The sequence below is a fragment of the Capra hircus genome, chromosome 23 (assembly GCF_001704415.2).
Source record: "Capra hircus breed San Clemente chromosome 23, ASM170441v1, whole genome shotgun sequence".
NCBI classification, from domain to species: Eukaryota; Metazoa; Chordata; class Mammalia; order Artiodactyla; family Bovidae; genus Capra; species Capra hircus.
The window spans coordinates 15,586,390-15,602,066 of NC_030830.1; the positions used below are offsets into that span (position 1 = coordinate 15,586,390).

Here is a 15,677-nt window from a genome sequence, read left to right on the forward strand (position 1 = left end):
GGCCTGCCTGGGATGCACACAGGCGAAGGTCGAAATGAGATGGCGAGCGCGCTGGTGTGTAGGTTCAGGGCGCAGAGCTGTAGGAAAGAAGGATGCGCCGGTGGGGAAACGGGTCGGAATTGAGTTAAAGCTCAGGCCCATTTCTGTGAAAATCGGTGGAAAGGCTGTTAACACCATTTGGCTAATGAGCCTAATTGTGTGGGATTCAAGTAAAAGTCTATTATAAGGGATCCTGAACAATTAAGTTTTTTTTTTTTTTTTTTGCTGTTGTAAGGGTCCAGAACTTCCTTTGAAATTAACCTAAAAACTAAGCATACCCTGGCCCCTGCCTCTTAAGTACTATTTGAATTGTGTTCTTTTCCTAATGATATGTTGGAGGAAACAAATGACAGCCGCCTCTTCAACATTGATTTGAATCGCCCTTTAATCTCCACTCTAGCATGCCACCTTAGTGGGGAGATGATACGCAAAAACTTAATAGTGACTGCCTTTGTGGGAGGGGGTTGGGGGTAGGAAGGCTTTTCTAGTTTTCCTTTCCTAGGTGATGTTTGAAGTGTTAATTTGAATTCACCAACCATCCACTAAAACCAAAGCCCACTACCCCTTTAAATACCCAGACTCCGGTCCAGGCGGGCTGCACCAGGCCTCTCACTTTGTATAGCATTTTCCAACTGTTCCAAGAGCCACCTGCATCAAACTCACCTGGGATACTGTGTTCAGAGTGGAGCCCTGGGCCCCTCCCAAAGACCCTGTTTCCTCAGGGCTCCAAGAGAAAGCAGGACTGTCTTGTTTGCCTGATTCTCAAGTGCAGAAAAGGATGTCAGTTACGCACGTGTGCAAAATCGCTTCAATTGTGTCCGACTCTGCACCCTATGGACCGTAGCCCGCCAGGCTCCTCTGTCCTTGGAATTCTCCAGGCAAGAATATTGACTGGACTGGGTTGCCATTTCCTTCTCCAAGGGATCTTCCCCGCCCAGGGATCAAACCCGAGCTGCTTAAGTCTCCTGTGTTGGCAGGCAGGTTCTTACCACTCACACCACCTGGCTAATTACGTCATTTTTTGCCTTGTTTGCCAGGTGATAAGTTTCAGCTGTTTTGAGTTTCAGCTAACTACCCAGGGTTAAGACTCCAGCAGTAGTCTTGGGGAGACATTTGGGCTATTCTGTGATCAGTGACCTTTCTCCGTTTCCCTTCAACATCCTAAAGCTATCCAATCTGAGGGAAGAGGGTGGTTTCAAGCCTCTATCTGTAGCTGGGCCTCAGAAGTGACCTTGCTGTCACGCCTACGCCTGTGACCAAGGGCCTGGGGAAGGGTAAGTTTCTGAGGCTTCAAGGAAGGACCCAGAGGATCTTGTATGTTAATTTAATAAAATAGCAACTTCTTTAGCTTTTGAAGGCAAAACAAATGCCCAAAGATTAGGGCAAAGTGACAAAGGAGACGTGTGGAGATGAGAAGGGTAAGAGAAGGGGGTACCAGTGAGGGGGGGAGACCAAGAAGGTCATGATGTCCCTTACATAGCGGAATCTAAGAAGATGCGCACGGACTGTTTCACAGAACAGACAGACCTACAGACACAAAACAAACTCATGGTTACCAGTGGCGAAAGAGAGGGATGTATTTGGAGTCACTACTACACGTAAGGCAGATGACCAACAGGCACCTCCTGTATAGGACAGGGAGGCCGCACTCCATACCTGCAGTAATCAGTGTAAAATCTGAAAGAACACCGGAGACGCTAAAGCAGCTATAACGAAAAGTCACCGATTCGATGGCTAAAATGCAATAAAAAAATAATCAGACCAGTGGTAAGTCTGTTATACCATTTATTGATGATGGAATTACACTGGAAAATAATCACAACAAAAGAACCACCTTGAGCAGAATGGTTTTCTAAGAGAAACATTCCTTAGAAACGTAACATGTAAGAGACTCAAATATGTCACCAGGGAAGCCCATGGTTTACGTGTAGCCATCTCAGCTGGGGCTCTGACAAGCTCCATGCCACAGCACATTCAGGGATTCTGTGTGCATGTGCGCGCGTGTGTGTGTGTATGTACACACGCACAGGAGTGAGCGAGTGTGTGTGTGCACGTGTGTGTGTGTGTAATACCTGTATCTCACAATGAGAAGCCATATTTGTGACTGTGTAATACCTGTATCTCACAATGAGGAGCCATATTTGAGCCCGGCTTCTTGGTGTAGATTTGCTCATGTTGAGACGCAGGAAAGAAGAGAGAGGTTATTTTTGGTCAGTGGGTGAGCACTTACCCTTAGCTATTAATGAAGGTGACAAACAGCAGTTCAGCTTCTGAACACAGAATGGCCTGCCCAGCACCACACCTTTTCGGTAAAATTCCTTTTTGGCCCTCGGTGCCTGGCTCTCTTCCCTGTGACCATCAGGAAAAGACAGGGGTGTGGGTGAAATCGGTGTGGGAGACTTTGGCGGCAGGCATCTGGCCGAGACCGTTTTAACCAGCAGCTGAGTCGTCTGGACAGGGGCGGGCTTGATTGTGAGTTCTTGGCATGGGTTTAAAACGGAGATGTTGGGATCCTTAACGTCATCATGAACGGCGATGACCTGTTTTGGGGTGGACGAGGTTTTCAGAGCTGGTCTGGAACCCCACTTGTATTTGCCAGCGCTGTTCCAGTTCCACTTGGGAGCACGGTATTCAGGCTTGTAAGAACCAGAACTGTTTTTCATCTTCTCATGACTTTTCTCTACACAAGCCATTTGAAGCCCCACAGCATCAGGAGGTTTGGGCTGTCTCGTTTTGGAGACAGCTTTGGAGGAAGGGGGTCGTTCGGTGGCGACCGGGGCACAGAAGGAGGTCTGGAGTCTGGGCCTTTCTCTCTGAATGGTCAGGTGCTGAAGTCTCTCCATGTCCAGCAAACGAGCCATCAGCGGCTCCAGGGAGCTGGCCGGCGTCTCCACTGACATTTTCCAACTGTCAGATTTTGAGAGGGCTAATTTGTGCAAGTCCAAAGTACTGAAAGGAGGGGGGAGAAAATCAGGATATGGAAATACTTCATTCAGTTCCTCTGTGAAAGGTTCTTCAACATTTTCTATTGTTTCTGGCTTTAAGTTCAGGTCCATCTTTTTAAAATAGCTGAGTAAAGCATCGTTTGCTTTTTCATTTTCTGATAAATCACTTTCATCTGTTAAATTTTCCTCCACACTGCTATTTCCATACTTCAGATTCCAGTTTGGAGCAGTTAAAAGTTCTCCACTGTTGTTTTCTACAGTTGAGCATAAATTAATATGAGGCTCATTCGTGTCCTTGAAAGAGTCTCCATCAGCATATGGACGGCAGAGACTCAGTGGTGCCCGCAGTGCAGGGTGGGAGCCAACTCGCTTGTCCACTGAAGCACCTGTCAGTGGGTTCACACCGAAGAGCCTCATGGGATTATTGGTCATATTACAGCCAGTTTCCATTGAAGATATTTTGAAATCCCTTAAAAAATGATTCATATAATGAATGGTTGGTTGCCTAGAATTAAAATGCTATTAAAATAATGAATAAGAAAGCTTTATCAAAGACTAATGTTTAGCCCCCAGTGGCATTCTATCTGTAACAGAAACATGTTAATTTTCAAATACGCTCCAACTATATACAACTATCTATGTTTTTAAAAGTATAGATTAAAATAATAACTGGGCAGTCCTTTGTACATGCATAGGTGACTAGACCATTCTACCTAGAAATGGCTAACTGACTCCGAATGGCCACGAGGCTACACGTGGCTGATCATAGCTGCTCGCCTATGAAGATACCCTACGTGTAACTAGGATGTCTGAGAAGGAGGCTCTCCACCTCAAACTGAAATTACACTGAAATGTTTATTGAATTAGACAAAAGGAAACTCTCAAAGAGTGTAGTCAGGTTACTTAAGAAAGGCTTCTACTTGGGCCACTGTGGTTTTTAAAAATTAGCCAAAATAGGAAGCAAAACAATGTCTAGCTATAAACAAAAATTATCCCAGATACAGTCTATAGCAATTTTCATCTGATGGTACACTTTCATTTTAGGGGTAATACTTCTAGATATTATATTCAAATGAAAACTGCAAAAAAGCCAGGCCATAGGCTACTGAATTCACAGTTACACGTTTTAAACACTTACTAGAAACAGTGCCATGGAAAGATTTGATGCATTAATTGACATATATACAGTTGTGTTATCTTCTTGCTTCTTTTAAAGCCAACTTACACTAAAGTCAACAAAGTAGTCTTGAGGGGTTTACAAAAACTCAGAAAATGGTAAAGATCTATTCATTTAGCTAAGCACTAGGTTTTATGACTTGCCTCTGAAAAATCACAGGAAAATCACGTTAAATCTATACTTGATAACAGACAATCCATGTAGCAGAAGAAAAGAGAGCATGGAATCTCAATATGGAAGACTGGCTGGACCCCTTTGCCACCAGCTTACAAAGTGGAAATTATCCACCCTGGAGGTGGTCTGAGAGGCTAGACAATGACACCAACGCACTCCGCAAACTTAAACACTCACGGAAGCTGTCGCGGCTTTTACATGTCGCGACATTGAGGAGAAACAGCTCATTAGCAAAATGTTTCCCTGCCCTCAAGCTTCCAACTCTGCACCAACACCAGGCCTCGCCAGCACCAGCTGTGAACACCCATCAACTCTGTGTAGTCCTCCCAACAGCCCACGAGGTCGGCGGTTTCATTTTCTCCCTTGGACGGATCAGGGGTCCCAAGCCCAGGCAGGCCGAGGTCACACATCCCGGAAGCGGAGGAGCTGGGGTTAAGCCGGGGCGGAGGGTTCCGCGCCCGTGGCTCCAGCCACTGCCCCCTCCCGACTCCATCGCGTCCCCTTGCGTCACCTGACCTCATCCTGCGAGCTCCTGCTCTGCAAAGCAGCCTCCCCCGCCTCCCATCTGCACCATCAGCCCGCACACGAACCAGTGCAACCCCCTGCACGCCTCCGAGCTGCCTCGGCTTCAGCACGAGCAGGGCCGCGCCCCGGGCGCGCAGAGCACCCTCGGCGGAGGGCACAGCGGCTGCTGGGGAAGCGCCCGACGGTCAGAACCGGGACGGCGAGCAGCCCAACTCAGCAGCCTCCGCAGACGACACAGGGCGGCGCTCAGTGCACGGAGGCGTCCCCGTCACTTGGACTGTGATGTGGAGACGCCTCCCAGCTGGGTCTCAGGCACACCGAAGACCCCAAAGGCAGAAGTCGGCCCCAGGCAGGGTCTGAAGTGAGGAAGGGGGCTGCGGGCGCGGCCGGGCTCTCACATCCGGCTCAGCCTTCCGTCGCGGGTCTCCTGCCCCCTGTCCCCACCTATAAAAGACGCAGTGCCAGCAGGCCTCCCAAGCGGGGCTGCCCTGCGGCTTCGGAGCAGCGCAGGGACGCGAAGAGACCGTCGCTGGCGCCTGCATCGCGCCTCTCGCCGGGGCTCCTTCGCCTCTGGACGAAGCCCACCGCTCCTCGCCCAGCCCCGCCGCGGCCAGGCCCGCTCACGGCTTCCGCACTCGCTCGGCCACTCCCTTCCTCAGGGCTTCCCCGGGCTTTGCACACAGTCCTTTTTGCTACTGGTTGCTTTTTGGCCTCCTGCTTCCACTGAGGAGCTAATCCGTCTGCAGCTATCTTTGTCTCACAGTCATAAACACTCGCTCACCTGAGCTCCGTGGTGCTTGCTTCCCTCACAGGGTAACTCCACAGCTGGAACAGCCCTCGTTTACTATTCTAAGAAGAAAACCACAGACGTTTTAGTAACGGCATGCCTTTTTAAAAATAACAAAATACTTTCAGAGTGTGACAGATAGAACCCCACCTGTGTTCTCTGGGGCACGAACTCCGAGAAACTGAGCTCCAGCAGGAGCTGCTTTGCTGGAATTTCCAGGTGGGTCTACAAAGCGGCAGAAGACATTTAAACACCCAGCATCTCTACTCCCGACTCTTGTTCTAAGAATGTACAGTTCTTGTTCTAACCAAGCAATATATGCCAGAATCTGATAATTCACCCTTATATACATATTGGTCTGTACTGACCTCAGTAGGAATAGCATAATCCATTTAAAAAGATCAACTAAGCACTGTTAACTAGTAAGACTTGACTATCATTAAAATTGTCTTTATTTTATTAAGTTAACTGTTTCACATTTTGATCAAAAAAAGCAGATGAAAGACTAATTCTTTCACTACTTCAAAATATAACCGTTTCAACTGCCTTAAGGCATCTTAAGAGCTGAGACCACCTCCCTTTAGGCAGTGACTAGAACATACTATATTCATTAGAATGTTAATTTACATTTATGATATTGTTATATTGAAAAATGCGATATAATAAGATATTCACTTAATGACCTATTTGCAGCTTTGTAAAACAGTAAGCAAAAGCACTGACTTGACTTGTTTGAAGAACTCCATAGAAATAAAATTTAAAGTTTAACTTAGAGGAAAGAAGCTTTCTTTAAGGAACATACAATGTTATGTTGATGTGCTGTGAATTATTTAAAACCAAATATTTATCCTTACCTTGTTAATTTTGCCTGAAAGAATGTGTACGGGAAAAAGATGACAATTAATAGTTACATAAAACTGGTGATGCTCAAAACAAGCCCCTTTAACATGAGTGGTTGTTCCTGTTACAAACAGGGATGTAAGTTTCCGTATATTTATAAATATAAGCAGACACATCCGGGATCTCTTACCACCTGTGGCGCTGTCCCTCCCAGGTGGGGGGCTTTTATTTTCAGGAACAAGCGCTTCTGCATCCAAATTCCAGCGAGACAAGCTCTAAAACAATATTTGTTTCAATAAACTTAACGTAAGAAAATTTTACAAGCCCAAGTACATGACTTTATAGGTCTTTTGGGTAAAATATGACAAAAGGCACCAAGTTCTATGACCCCCACCTCCACCCCATATGGACACTCAGCATTTCTGAGGAGTGGGAAACGTTCGCCTTCAACTATTATCAGCTGGATAAGACCTCAGGAAATGGAAAGGCTTTTATAAGAATTGATGTCTTCGTTTCAAAACTGATTTTAAAAATATGATAAAGTGTCCAGTTCAGTGTGTCCTGGGCACACGATGGCTCATTCACTAGATTTTATGTATCTGAATATCAGATCTGAGAGTCTATGAAAGTCTTTCCATCAACAGAACAAAATTCTCTGACCCTCACATACTCAACACTGACTAGCCCGCATCTCAGTCCAGACTCCAGATGTTGAGAAACATGCAGGAACTGGTTTTTTTTTTTTTTTTTTTAAGGCAAGACATGAATAAGGAAAGGTGCAGTATCTACTGAGGACCCTCGTTCCAGACACTGCGCTGACCGCTATGGGGAAAGGCACGGGTGTGTGCAGGAGAGGGTTGCAGTAAGGCATCCTAGAAAAGAGAAGGTGAAGAGGTGGGCAGTTTACTTTTAAAAAAACTAATATTTGAGGGCTTCCCTGATGGCTCAGTGGTGAAGAATCTGCCTGCTAATGCAGGAGACATGGGTTCAGTCCCTGATACTGGAAGATCCCACACGGAGCAGCTAAGCCCATGCAGCTCAACTGCTGAGCCTGTGTCCCGGAGCCTGTAAACTGGGACCACTGCAGCTGCGTGCCCAGAGCCCGGCTCTGCGACAGGGGGCCCCAGCCCCGCGAGGAGAGCAGTGCCACTCGCCCCAACGAGACCAAGCCTGCAGGCAGGGGCAGAGACTGAGGACAGCCAAACCAAGGAAAGAAAGAAATTTTTTTTAAAGTAACATTTGAGGGATGAACTCAGCAGCTTTGTTACCTCAAATGAGAAAACCCTTTGTAAACTAAACTTTAAGCAACATTCACACCAATGAAAGGTAGTATTAGGTCATCATCACTGCACTAAGGAGAAAGAGGGACAAACCAGCTTAAATACAGGATGAAAATTTAACTGATCCACAAGGAAGTTACCTCCTGGCAGGAAGGAGAGCTGACCTTTGGAAGGTGGGCCTTGGTTTATCTTTTCCTAGAGGCAATGGCACTCCAGTACTCTTGCCTGGAAAATCCCATGGATGGAGGAGCCTGGTGGGCTGCAGTCCATGGGGTCGCCAAGAGTCGGACACGACTGAGTGACTTCACTTTCACTTTTCACTTTCATGCATTGGAGAAGGAAATGGTAACCCACTCCAGTGTTCTTGCCTGGAGAATCCCAGGGACAGGGGAGCCTGGTGGGCTGCCGGCTATGGGGTCGCACAGAGTTGGACACGACTGAAGCAACTTAGCAGCAGCAGCAGCAGCAGAGGCTTTTATTTACAAAAAAAAAAAAAAGTTAATAAAATTCTTTGTTCTTTGAGAGAATATGCTTTGGATCTAGTCTCTGCATGAGAATCACCAGGGGTGCTCTTCAAAAATAACAGTTGAGGGTTTCCCTGGTGGTCTAGTGGTCAAGAATCTGCCTGCCAAGGCAGAGAGCACCAGTTTGGCCCTCGGCTGGGTAAGGTTCCACAGGCTGGGGAGCAACGAAGCCTGCGCACCGTAGCTGAGCCCGAGCCCTAGAGCCCGCAAGCTGCAACTAGGGCCGGCGGTCCACAACCAGAGAAGCCAGCACAGTGAGACGCCCGCACACCACAGCCAGGGCGGGCCCCGCAGCCAGGGCGGGCCCCGCAGCCAGAGCAAGCCCGCAGCCAGAGCAAGCCCGCGCACGGCGAGGAAGACCCAGCACGGCCAAAAAAGAGAAACACAGATGCTGATTAAGTAGGATGAGGCCAGACACTTGTATTTTTAGAGCCTCCTGACAGATTCTCAGGCTTCTCTCCCCTCTGTAATCCTGGTTCCCTGGGACTTCCCTGGTGGCTCAGAGTGTAAAGTGTTTGCCTTCAACGTGGGAGACCTGGGTTCAATCCCTGGGTCGGGAAGATCCCCTGGAGAAGGAAATGGCAACCCACTCCAGTATTCTTGCCTGGAGAATCCCATGGACCGAGGAGCCTAGTAGGCTACAGTCCATGGGGTCGCAAAGAGTCGGACACGACTGAGCGACTTCACCTTCACCTTCAAGGTGCAAAACAACCTGTGAGAGAACTACAGTAACACGATAAAGGGCAGCAAACGAAAACTGCCCCACCGAGATCACAGCGAGATCACAGCAAGATCACAGCAAAGAGGAAGTGAAGTCACCCACCGAGATCACAGCGAGATCACAGCAAAGAGGAAGTGAAGTCACCCACTGAGATCACAGCGAGATCACAGTGAGATCACAGCGAGATCACAGCAAAGACGAATCGAAGTCACCCACCGAGATCACAGCGAGATCACAGCGAGATCACAGGGAGATCACAGCGAAGAGGAAGTGAAGTCACCCACCAAGATCATATTGAGATCACAGCGTTAAGAGGAAGCTAAGTCACCCACCGAGATCACAGCGTAAGAGGAAGCGAAGTCACCAGGTAAGGAAGGCCGTTGCCCACGACATCTGCCACATTGTAAACTCCCTACAGGTGGGAAGTGGGCCCTCCTACTTGATATCCACCTGCCTTGCCAATATTTTTCACAGAAAACATGTAAGGATATTAAACAGGTGAGCACTGTCGAGGAATCAAGGTGGCATGTTTCATGAAATCCCATTGCAATCAGAAATGTTTGGAGATTTGCAGAGAAGCTGGTTAACTTGTCCTTTGTTAAAGGACGTAAAAATGTTCAGGGCAGTCTACGCAGTACTCTCTAAATAAACGGGAAAAGAAATTGAAAAAAGCGTGGATATATGTATAGCTGAACCTCCCTGAGCTGTGCACCCGACGCGAACACAACACTGCCGACCGCCTCAACTCCAATATAAAATTTAAAAAGTTTTTCAAGAGAACTTTTCCGTCTGGTCTTGCGAACGCACCTAGAGGTGGAGTGCACACCGCTCCCAGAGAGAGCAGCGGGGCCCGCGGGGCACCTCGCAGAGGCGCTGAGCGCGGCGGGTGGGTGGGGAGGCGGTGCTGCGCCCCCCGCGCTCCGCTGCACCTACCTCCCAGGGGACGGCCGCGCCCGGGCCGGCGCCGCTGCTCTCGCCGGCTTTTCTGCCCATCTTGCTCCTCGGTTTCCTGGGAATCCTGCTCAGGTGTGGGGCAGCACATGGAGGGCGAGGCCCGCGGTTGAGGCAGAGAGCGCGTCCAGAGGGTAAGAAAACGCTTTAGAAGAGGAGAGACTGGCCTGAGGGCAGGCCGGCTCACAAGAGGGGGTTAACTGGGAACCCAGGCCAGCCAGCCAGAGGGAGGGGGCACAAAAAAGAGAAAACGGGAAGACCTAAGTGTCAGAAGGCGGGAACGAAGGTCTGAAGCCAGAAGGCAGCTACTATCCGATCGGAAGAGTAAAACACAAACTGGCGAATCGTCTGGAAGAAAGACACAGGGCCGGGCTGTCTGCTCTCCAGCATTTAAGCCAGGGGCGCCGTTGGAAAGCGGGATCCACCTTCCGCACGGGCAGCGCAGACGCCCCGCGCCCCCACCCCGCCAAGTGCCTCAGCTCCGCCGAAAGGCCTGTTTCCCACCCCAAACGACCCTGGTCCCGGGCCCCCGCCGCTCGAGGCAGAGCCTGCGGGCGCAGCAAGCGTCACGGCTTTGCCGAGGCAGATTAAGGCGCGGGTTCGGACCCGCTGCAAAAACGCAGACCGAAGGCAGCTGCCGCGGAGAGCAGGGCGCTCGCCGGGCGTCTCCGGGAGGGACGCCGCTCGGGGACGCTCGGCGCCCGGGGAGCCGCCAGGCGGGGGCGACGGGGCGGGGTGCCCGGCCTCCTAACGGGGGCGGGAGGGGAGGGGAGGGGAGGGGACGGGGGCGTCCGGCCGGCCCGGCCGCCTCTTACCGCTCGGCGCCGCTGGCCCCCGGCTCGTCCCCGGCCGCGTCTCCGCGCGCGCTGCCGCCCGGGCGGCCCAGCCGCTCCGCGCGCCCGGCCTCCGGCTCGGCGGGCCTGCGGGGAGGACAGAGCGCGGCGCCCCCTTGCACGCCGACCCCCGCCCCGACCTTGACCGCGCCCCCTGACCCCTGACCCCGACCTTGACCCCGGCCCCGCCCCAGCCTCCTGCCGGACCCTGCAGCAGGTCCAGGCTCCATCCTTACCTTCAGCCCGGCCCCGCCCCCTGACCGCAGACCCGACCCGGACCCTGCCCCGCCCAGCCAGGCTGCTCCCTCCTTCGAGACCCCGATTTGGGTTTGCAGTAGGATTTGCTTTCAGTTCGTTGCTCACCTGTTGCATCAGTTACTGATTTAAATTTCTCACTCGCTACCTTTTAAACACCTTGAAGATGAGACCGGGCCTTTCTCTGACTGGCAGAGTGCCTGGCATAACAGACAGTCTGTACGTGTTTGGGTTAAATTTCCCCCGAAGTGACGTTTTTCTGTGTGGTGTGGTTACTACGTTCAGGCCTCCTGCCGAACGTTTCATAGAGATTAACCAGTGTAACACTCAACAGCCCAGCGAGGGCGGTACTTCTAGGGATTCTTGTTTTATAAATGAGTAACCTGGCCTTAAATATTACATTTCCCAACTTACAATTTCTTGAAAGCTAGTGACTTGGGTACATGTGGGTGTCCACATACTCCTAGCTAACACTGACTAACATATCTAAGTGGGAAAGGGTTTTGTGTTCTCTGGCTGGAAGACAGAAGTGATGTGTGTATGTGGACACGTGTGTGCGTTTCACATGTGTGTGCGCACGTCACGTGTGTAGCTTATGCAGCCCCCATCCTTGCTTTCTGTTTCTGCTTTTCCTTCAGCTTCAGAACTTGACCTGCTTCCTAATCCCTTCAGGTCCTTCTAAGCTGTGGCATCCAGGGATAAGCACATCCTCTAAGATGCTCTCTTTTTTTCCTTGACGGAACATATTCTTAAAAACGCTCCTATTCTCTCTGTTTGATGATTCTTCCTGTCTCTGGAGACTTTTTGAAGGCTTTGCATCAGCATCAAAACCCTGCCTCCCTTCCCCCAAGCTGGTAAGGTTTTTAGCATCACATGTTCAACACAGCAGTGACCGCACAGTCCCCACAGGGTGTTCCGGGAGAGCGAGGGACCAGGCCTCTCGAGGGGCGGAAGGGCCAAGCTGTGGATGTGGAGGATGCAGGGTGGCAGCCGGGGAGCCTCGGCAGAGCCTGGCTGCAGGCTGGTCTGCCCCTAGTCCAGCCCTGAGAGTCAAGGAGCAGGCTGGACGTGGCTGTTTTCCAGAGCAGCTCAGGTCCTGGGGCCAGCCTTCTCAACCAGCCCCAGGCCTCTGCGGGATTTGGTTCTGCTGCTAGCCTTACTTCCAACCCGCTCCTCCCTATTAACCCATGAAGCAGGACCGGGTTGCCTCTGTCTCTTGGCACTGGACAAGCTCTTCCGTCGGTCAGGACGGAGCTGGTCCTGGTGGGCAGAAGGGGAGCTCCTCGGGCCAGTCACCCTGTGGGCCAGGGGCCTTCTCCCCACCTCGGGCTCTCTTGCTGTGGTGACACGGTCTCTTGACAACTACTTTGGAGAGCGCTCTGACATACCTTCCTTCTCATTGTCCAGGCTGATGGACAAGGTCAGGAACAACAGTGCTTAGCTTCTTGTTCTCCTGAAGGGAACAGTTCTCTGCATCTGCCCCCCTCTGTTGACACCCTCCGTGGCTCCATAGATTCCCTTCCTGCTCCCTTGATTCTCCCAGGTATTGCCAAGCTTGGGGCGGGTCGTGTTCTGCTGAAGGATCTTGTGCAGTGTAACTATGGACTTGCTTTCAGAAAGTCAGGACCATCTTTTCTAATTACTAATATGCATTTCCTTGGCTGTACTGCATGGCACGCAAGATTTTAGGTCCCTGACCAGGGACCGAACCCATACCCCTGGGAGCGGAAGCCTGGCGCCCTAACCACTGGACCCCCAGAGATTTTTGCTCTCCGTAAGACTCTATAACAGTGGGAAAGACTCCGACTCAATTACGGGCAGCTTGCATTTAGTGTGTCCAGGTAACTCGGTTTCCCTTACCCCACCCTCCACCTGCCTCCCCGTTTTCCAGCCTCTGCTTTGTCTTTCAGTCAGGGCCAGTTATATTTATCTCCAACTTAGGACTCCATTTTTGTGAGATTTACCTTAAATAGCCTAACTTCCTTGTATTTGTATAATTCTGCTCTAAGAAATATTCATGGAGTTACTTTTAGTTAGAAGTTGTGTTTTTGTTTTAAAAATTAAGCTTGAACACTTTCCTGCCTTATTTGGGAGGCCCCAGTTGTGTTGTAAGAAATCTTGTTAAAAACCTGTTCCTAGAAGGTGTGTGATAGACGTGTGCATGAATATCTTTCCAGTGTAAGATAAGCACAGACATCAGGACGTTCCACACCTGCCTCTGTTGCAGCTCACACTTTTGATCCAGGTCTCAATCATGTTTCCGCCTTTATTTCGATTTTTCTGCAAGATTTGATTTCTACTGTTTGAGTTGCTTTATATGTCTCCCTGTCCTCCAGATGCCTGTTCTCCATAGCTGGGTTTTCTTAGCTTTATATCCCCCTCTCACTTTGGATTTTGGTTTGGGTTTGGGGATCAGAACTTACTCTCTGGGTGGCATTAACAGTGAAGAACCTGCCTGCTAGTGCAGGAGGCCTAAGAGATATGAATTCAGTCCCTGGGTCGGAAAGATCCCCTGGAGGAGGAAATGGCAGCCCACTCCAGTATTCTTGCCTGGAGAAACCCATAGAGCCTGGTGGGCTACAGTCCATGGGGTCGCAAACAGCTGGACACAGTGAGCAACTTAGCACAGCACTTACTTTCTGCTGGCAGGAAAGCTGTGGCTTGGGTCCTCCTTCTGGTAGCTGGGGCCTCCCCGCCTCAGCTGCTTGGAGCGGAACACTCTCTTCAGCACGCTCTCCTTCAGGAACCTGGAGATAATCCTCTCTCTCTGGACGTTACTGAACACCTTGCCCTCGGGAAGCCAGCTGAGCTTGTCATACCCGCCATGGAAATGGGGGGGTGGGAGGAGCTCGGGAGACACGGCAGTCCTCTGCGGGAACAACAACAAAGAAAGGAATTGCCGTTACCTGGAAGTCAAGAATGAGAGACCAGCCTGCCCAGAAGACCAGCGCCCAGTCCTGCAGCAGCTCTGCTGTGGGAGCAATCGTGCTGATAACACGCACGCCCCCCACCCGGGGGGCTGCCAGCCTTTCAGGGCAACTCAGGGCATCACAGTGACCGGAGGAGCAGGGGCACGCCGAGGGGAGGTCTTCCTGATCCTTTCTAGGGAGAAGATAATACTCGACCCCAGGTTCGGTTTTGAAAGGTAAGTGTACCGGTCACTGAAGAGCAGAATTTTAAGTAAGAGGGGCTCAGAACAAGGCTCACAGGGGAGGGGTCTGTGTCCTCAGCATCAGCACCTCAGGCTGAGAGCAGTTTGGCCACAGTGAAGGTCATGCAGCTACTAAACTGAAGGTCACAGCTGGGCTTGGCACCCCACCTGCCCCAAACAGTGTTCTTGCTACCGCACCATCATCAGAGCAAAGGGATGAAATCCAGCTCCTTGAAGAAGACATACCTGTGGCAGAAAACACTTATTCCTCCGAGTTTATTTAAAAATAAAAGGTAATCATCGTGGCCTCCTGATTTCAGCCAAGGTCAGTAAACTTCAGATTGCTGGAAAGATTCCAACAGCTGTTATTTAGAGCAAAGAGTGAGAATATATAGATCAACTTGCAGCCTTCGAGCGCCAGCTAATGGTTGTTGGGGGGTGGGGCGTGGGGGGGATGGAGGCGGGAAGGGATAGTTAGGGAGTCTGAGATCGACACGCACACACCACTATATTAAAAATGGACGGGACCTCCCTCAGGGTCCAGGGGTTAAGCATCTACCTTGCTGTGCAGGAGATGTGGGCTTGATCCCTGGTCGGGGAACCAAGATCCCACATGCCACAGGGCCACTAAGCTCACGTGCCACCACTACTGAGCCTACGTGCCACCACTACTGAGCCTGCGTGCCAAAACGAGAGAGGCCTGCACGCTGCAACCAAACCCAGCACAGCCAAAAACAGACACTGTCTTAAAAATGAAATGGGAAACCAACAACGACCTGCTGCACAGCGTGTGGAGCTCTGCTCCGTGTGAGGCGGCAGCCTGGATGGGAGGCGGGCTTTGGGGGAGAACAGATGACGTGTGTGCAGGGCTGAGTCCCTTTGCTGTCCACCTGAAACTATCACAATATTATTTGTTAATCAGCTATACTCGAATACTAAATAAAATGTTAAAAAAACATATGGGTCAAATAAAGAACAGGCTTGTGGTTGCTGAGGGAGAGGGGAACAAGGGGGGAATGGATTGGAGTTTGGGGTTAGCAGATGTGAGCTATCATATACAGATGGAGAAACAAAGTCTTACTGTATAGCGTAGGGAACTATATTCAACATCCTGTGATAAACCATAACGGAAAAGAATATGAAAAAGAGTGTGTGTATATGTATAACTGAGTCACTGTACAGCAGAAATTAGCACATTATAAATCAACTATACTTCAATTAAAAAATATAAAAAGAACATATAGGTCAATTTATGTGAACTGGAAAAAATCAATTTTAATAGATTCCCTTCCTTGGCCTTTGAATGGCTTAAAACATGGTTTGTTCTTCCCTATTTATGTGAAAGAGGATTTAGAGTAACCCAGTCACATCTGCTTGGAAGAGAGAAACTTCTGGCTTCCAGAATATTCTACCCTCCCCCTCCACCAATTCCTTTCTCTCTCCAAAGGCACCCGTGAAATTGTGAGACTCACACT

General features: G+C 50.2%; 1 protein-coding gene across 1 annotated transcript; it reads right to left on the minus strand.

The window, feature by feature from the left end:
- FAM217A (family with sequence similarity 217 member A) lies at window positions 1,817-10,459 on the minus strand. Its single transcript, XM_018039031.1, has 6 exons — window positions 9,946-10,459; window positions 6,678-6,762; window positions 6,502-6,515; window positions 5,798-5,872; window positions 5,642-5,709; window positions 1,817-3,453 (listed from the first exon to the last, which is right to left on the minus strand). Exons 1-6 carry the CDS (start codon window positions 10,003-10,005, stop codon window positions 2,241-2,243), a joined length of 1,515 nt encoding a protein of 504 aa, XP_017894520.1. The 5' UTR covers window positions 10,006-10,459; the 3' UTR covers window positions 1,817-2,240.

What these genes read in the sequence shown, in the direction of transcription:
- FAM217A (XM_018039031.1), bottom strand. Translation starts at nt 10,005, where the DNA reads ATGGGCAGAAAAGCCGGCGAGAGCAGCGGCGCCGGCCCGGGCGCGGCC. An exon ending in TCGTGCCCCAGAGAACACAG is followed by an intron (nt 5,710 to 5,797) that starts GTGGGGTTCTAT and finishes TTTTCTTCTTAG; the next exon opens with AATAGTAAACGAGGGCTGTT. An exon ending in GCAAGCACCACGGAGCTCAG is followed by an intron (nt 3,454 to 5,641) that starts GTGAGCGAGTGT and finishes TCATTTTTTAAG; the next exon opens with GGATTTCAAAATATCTTCAA.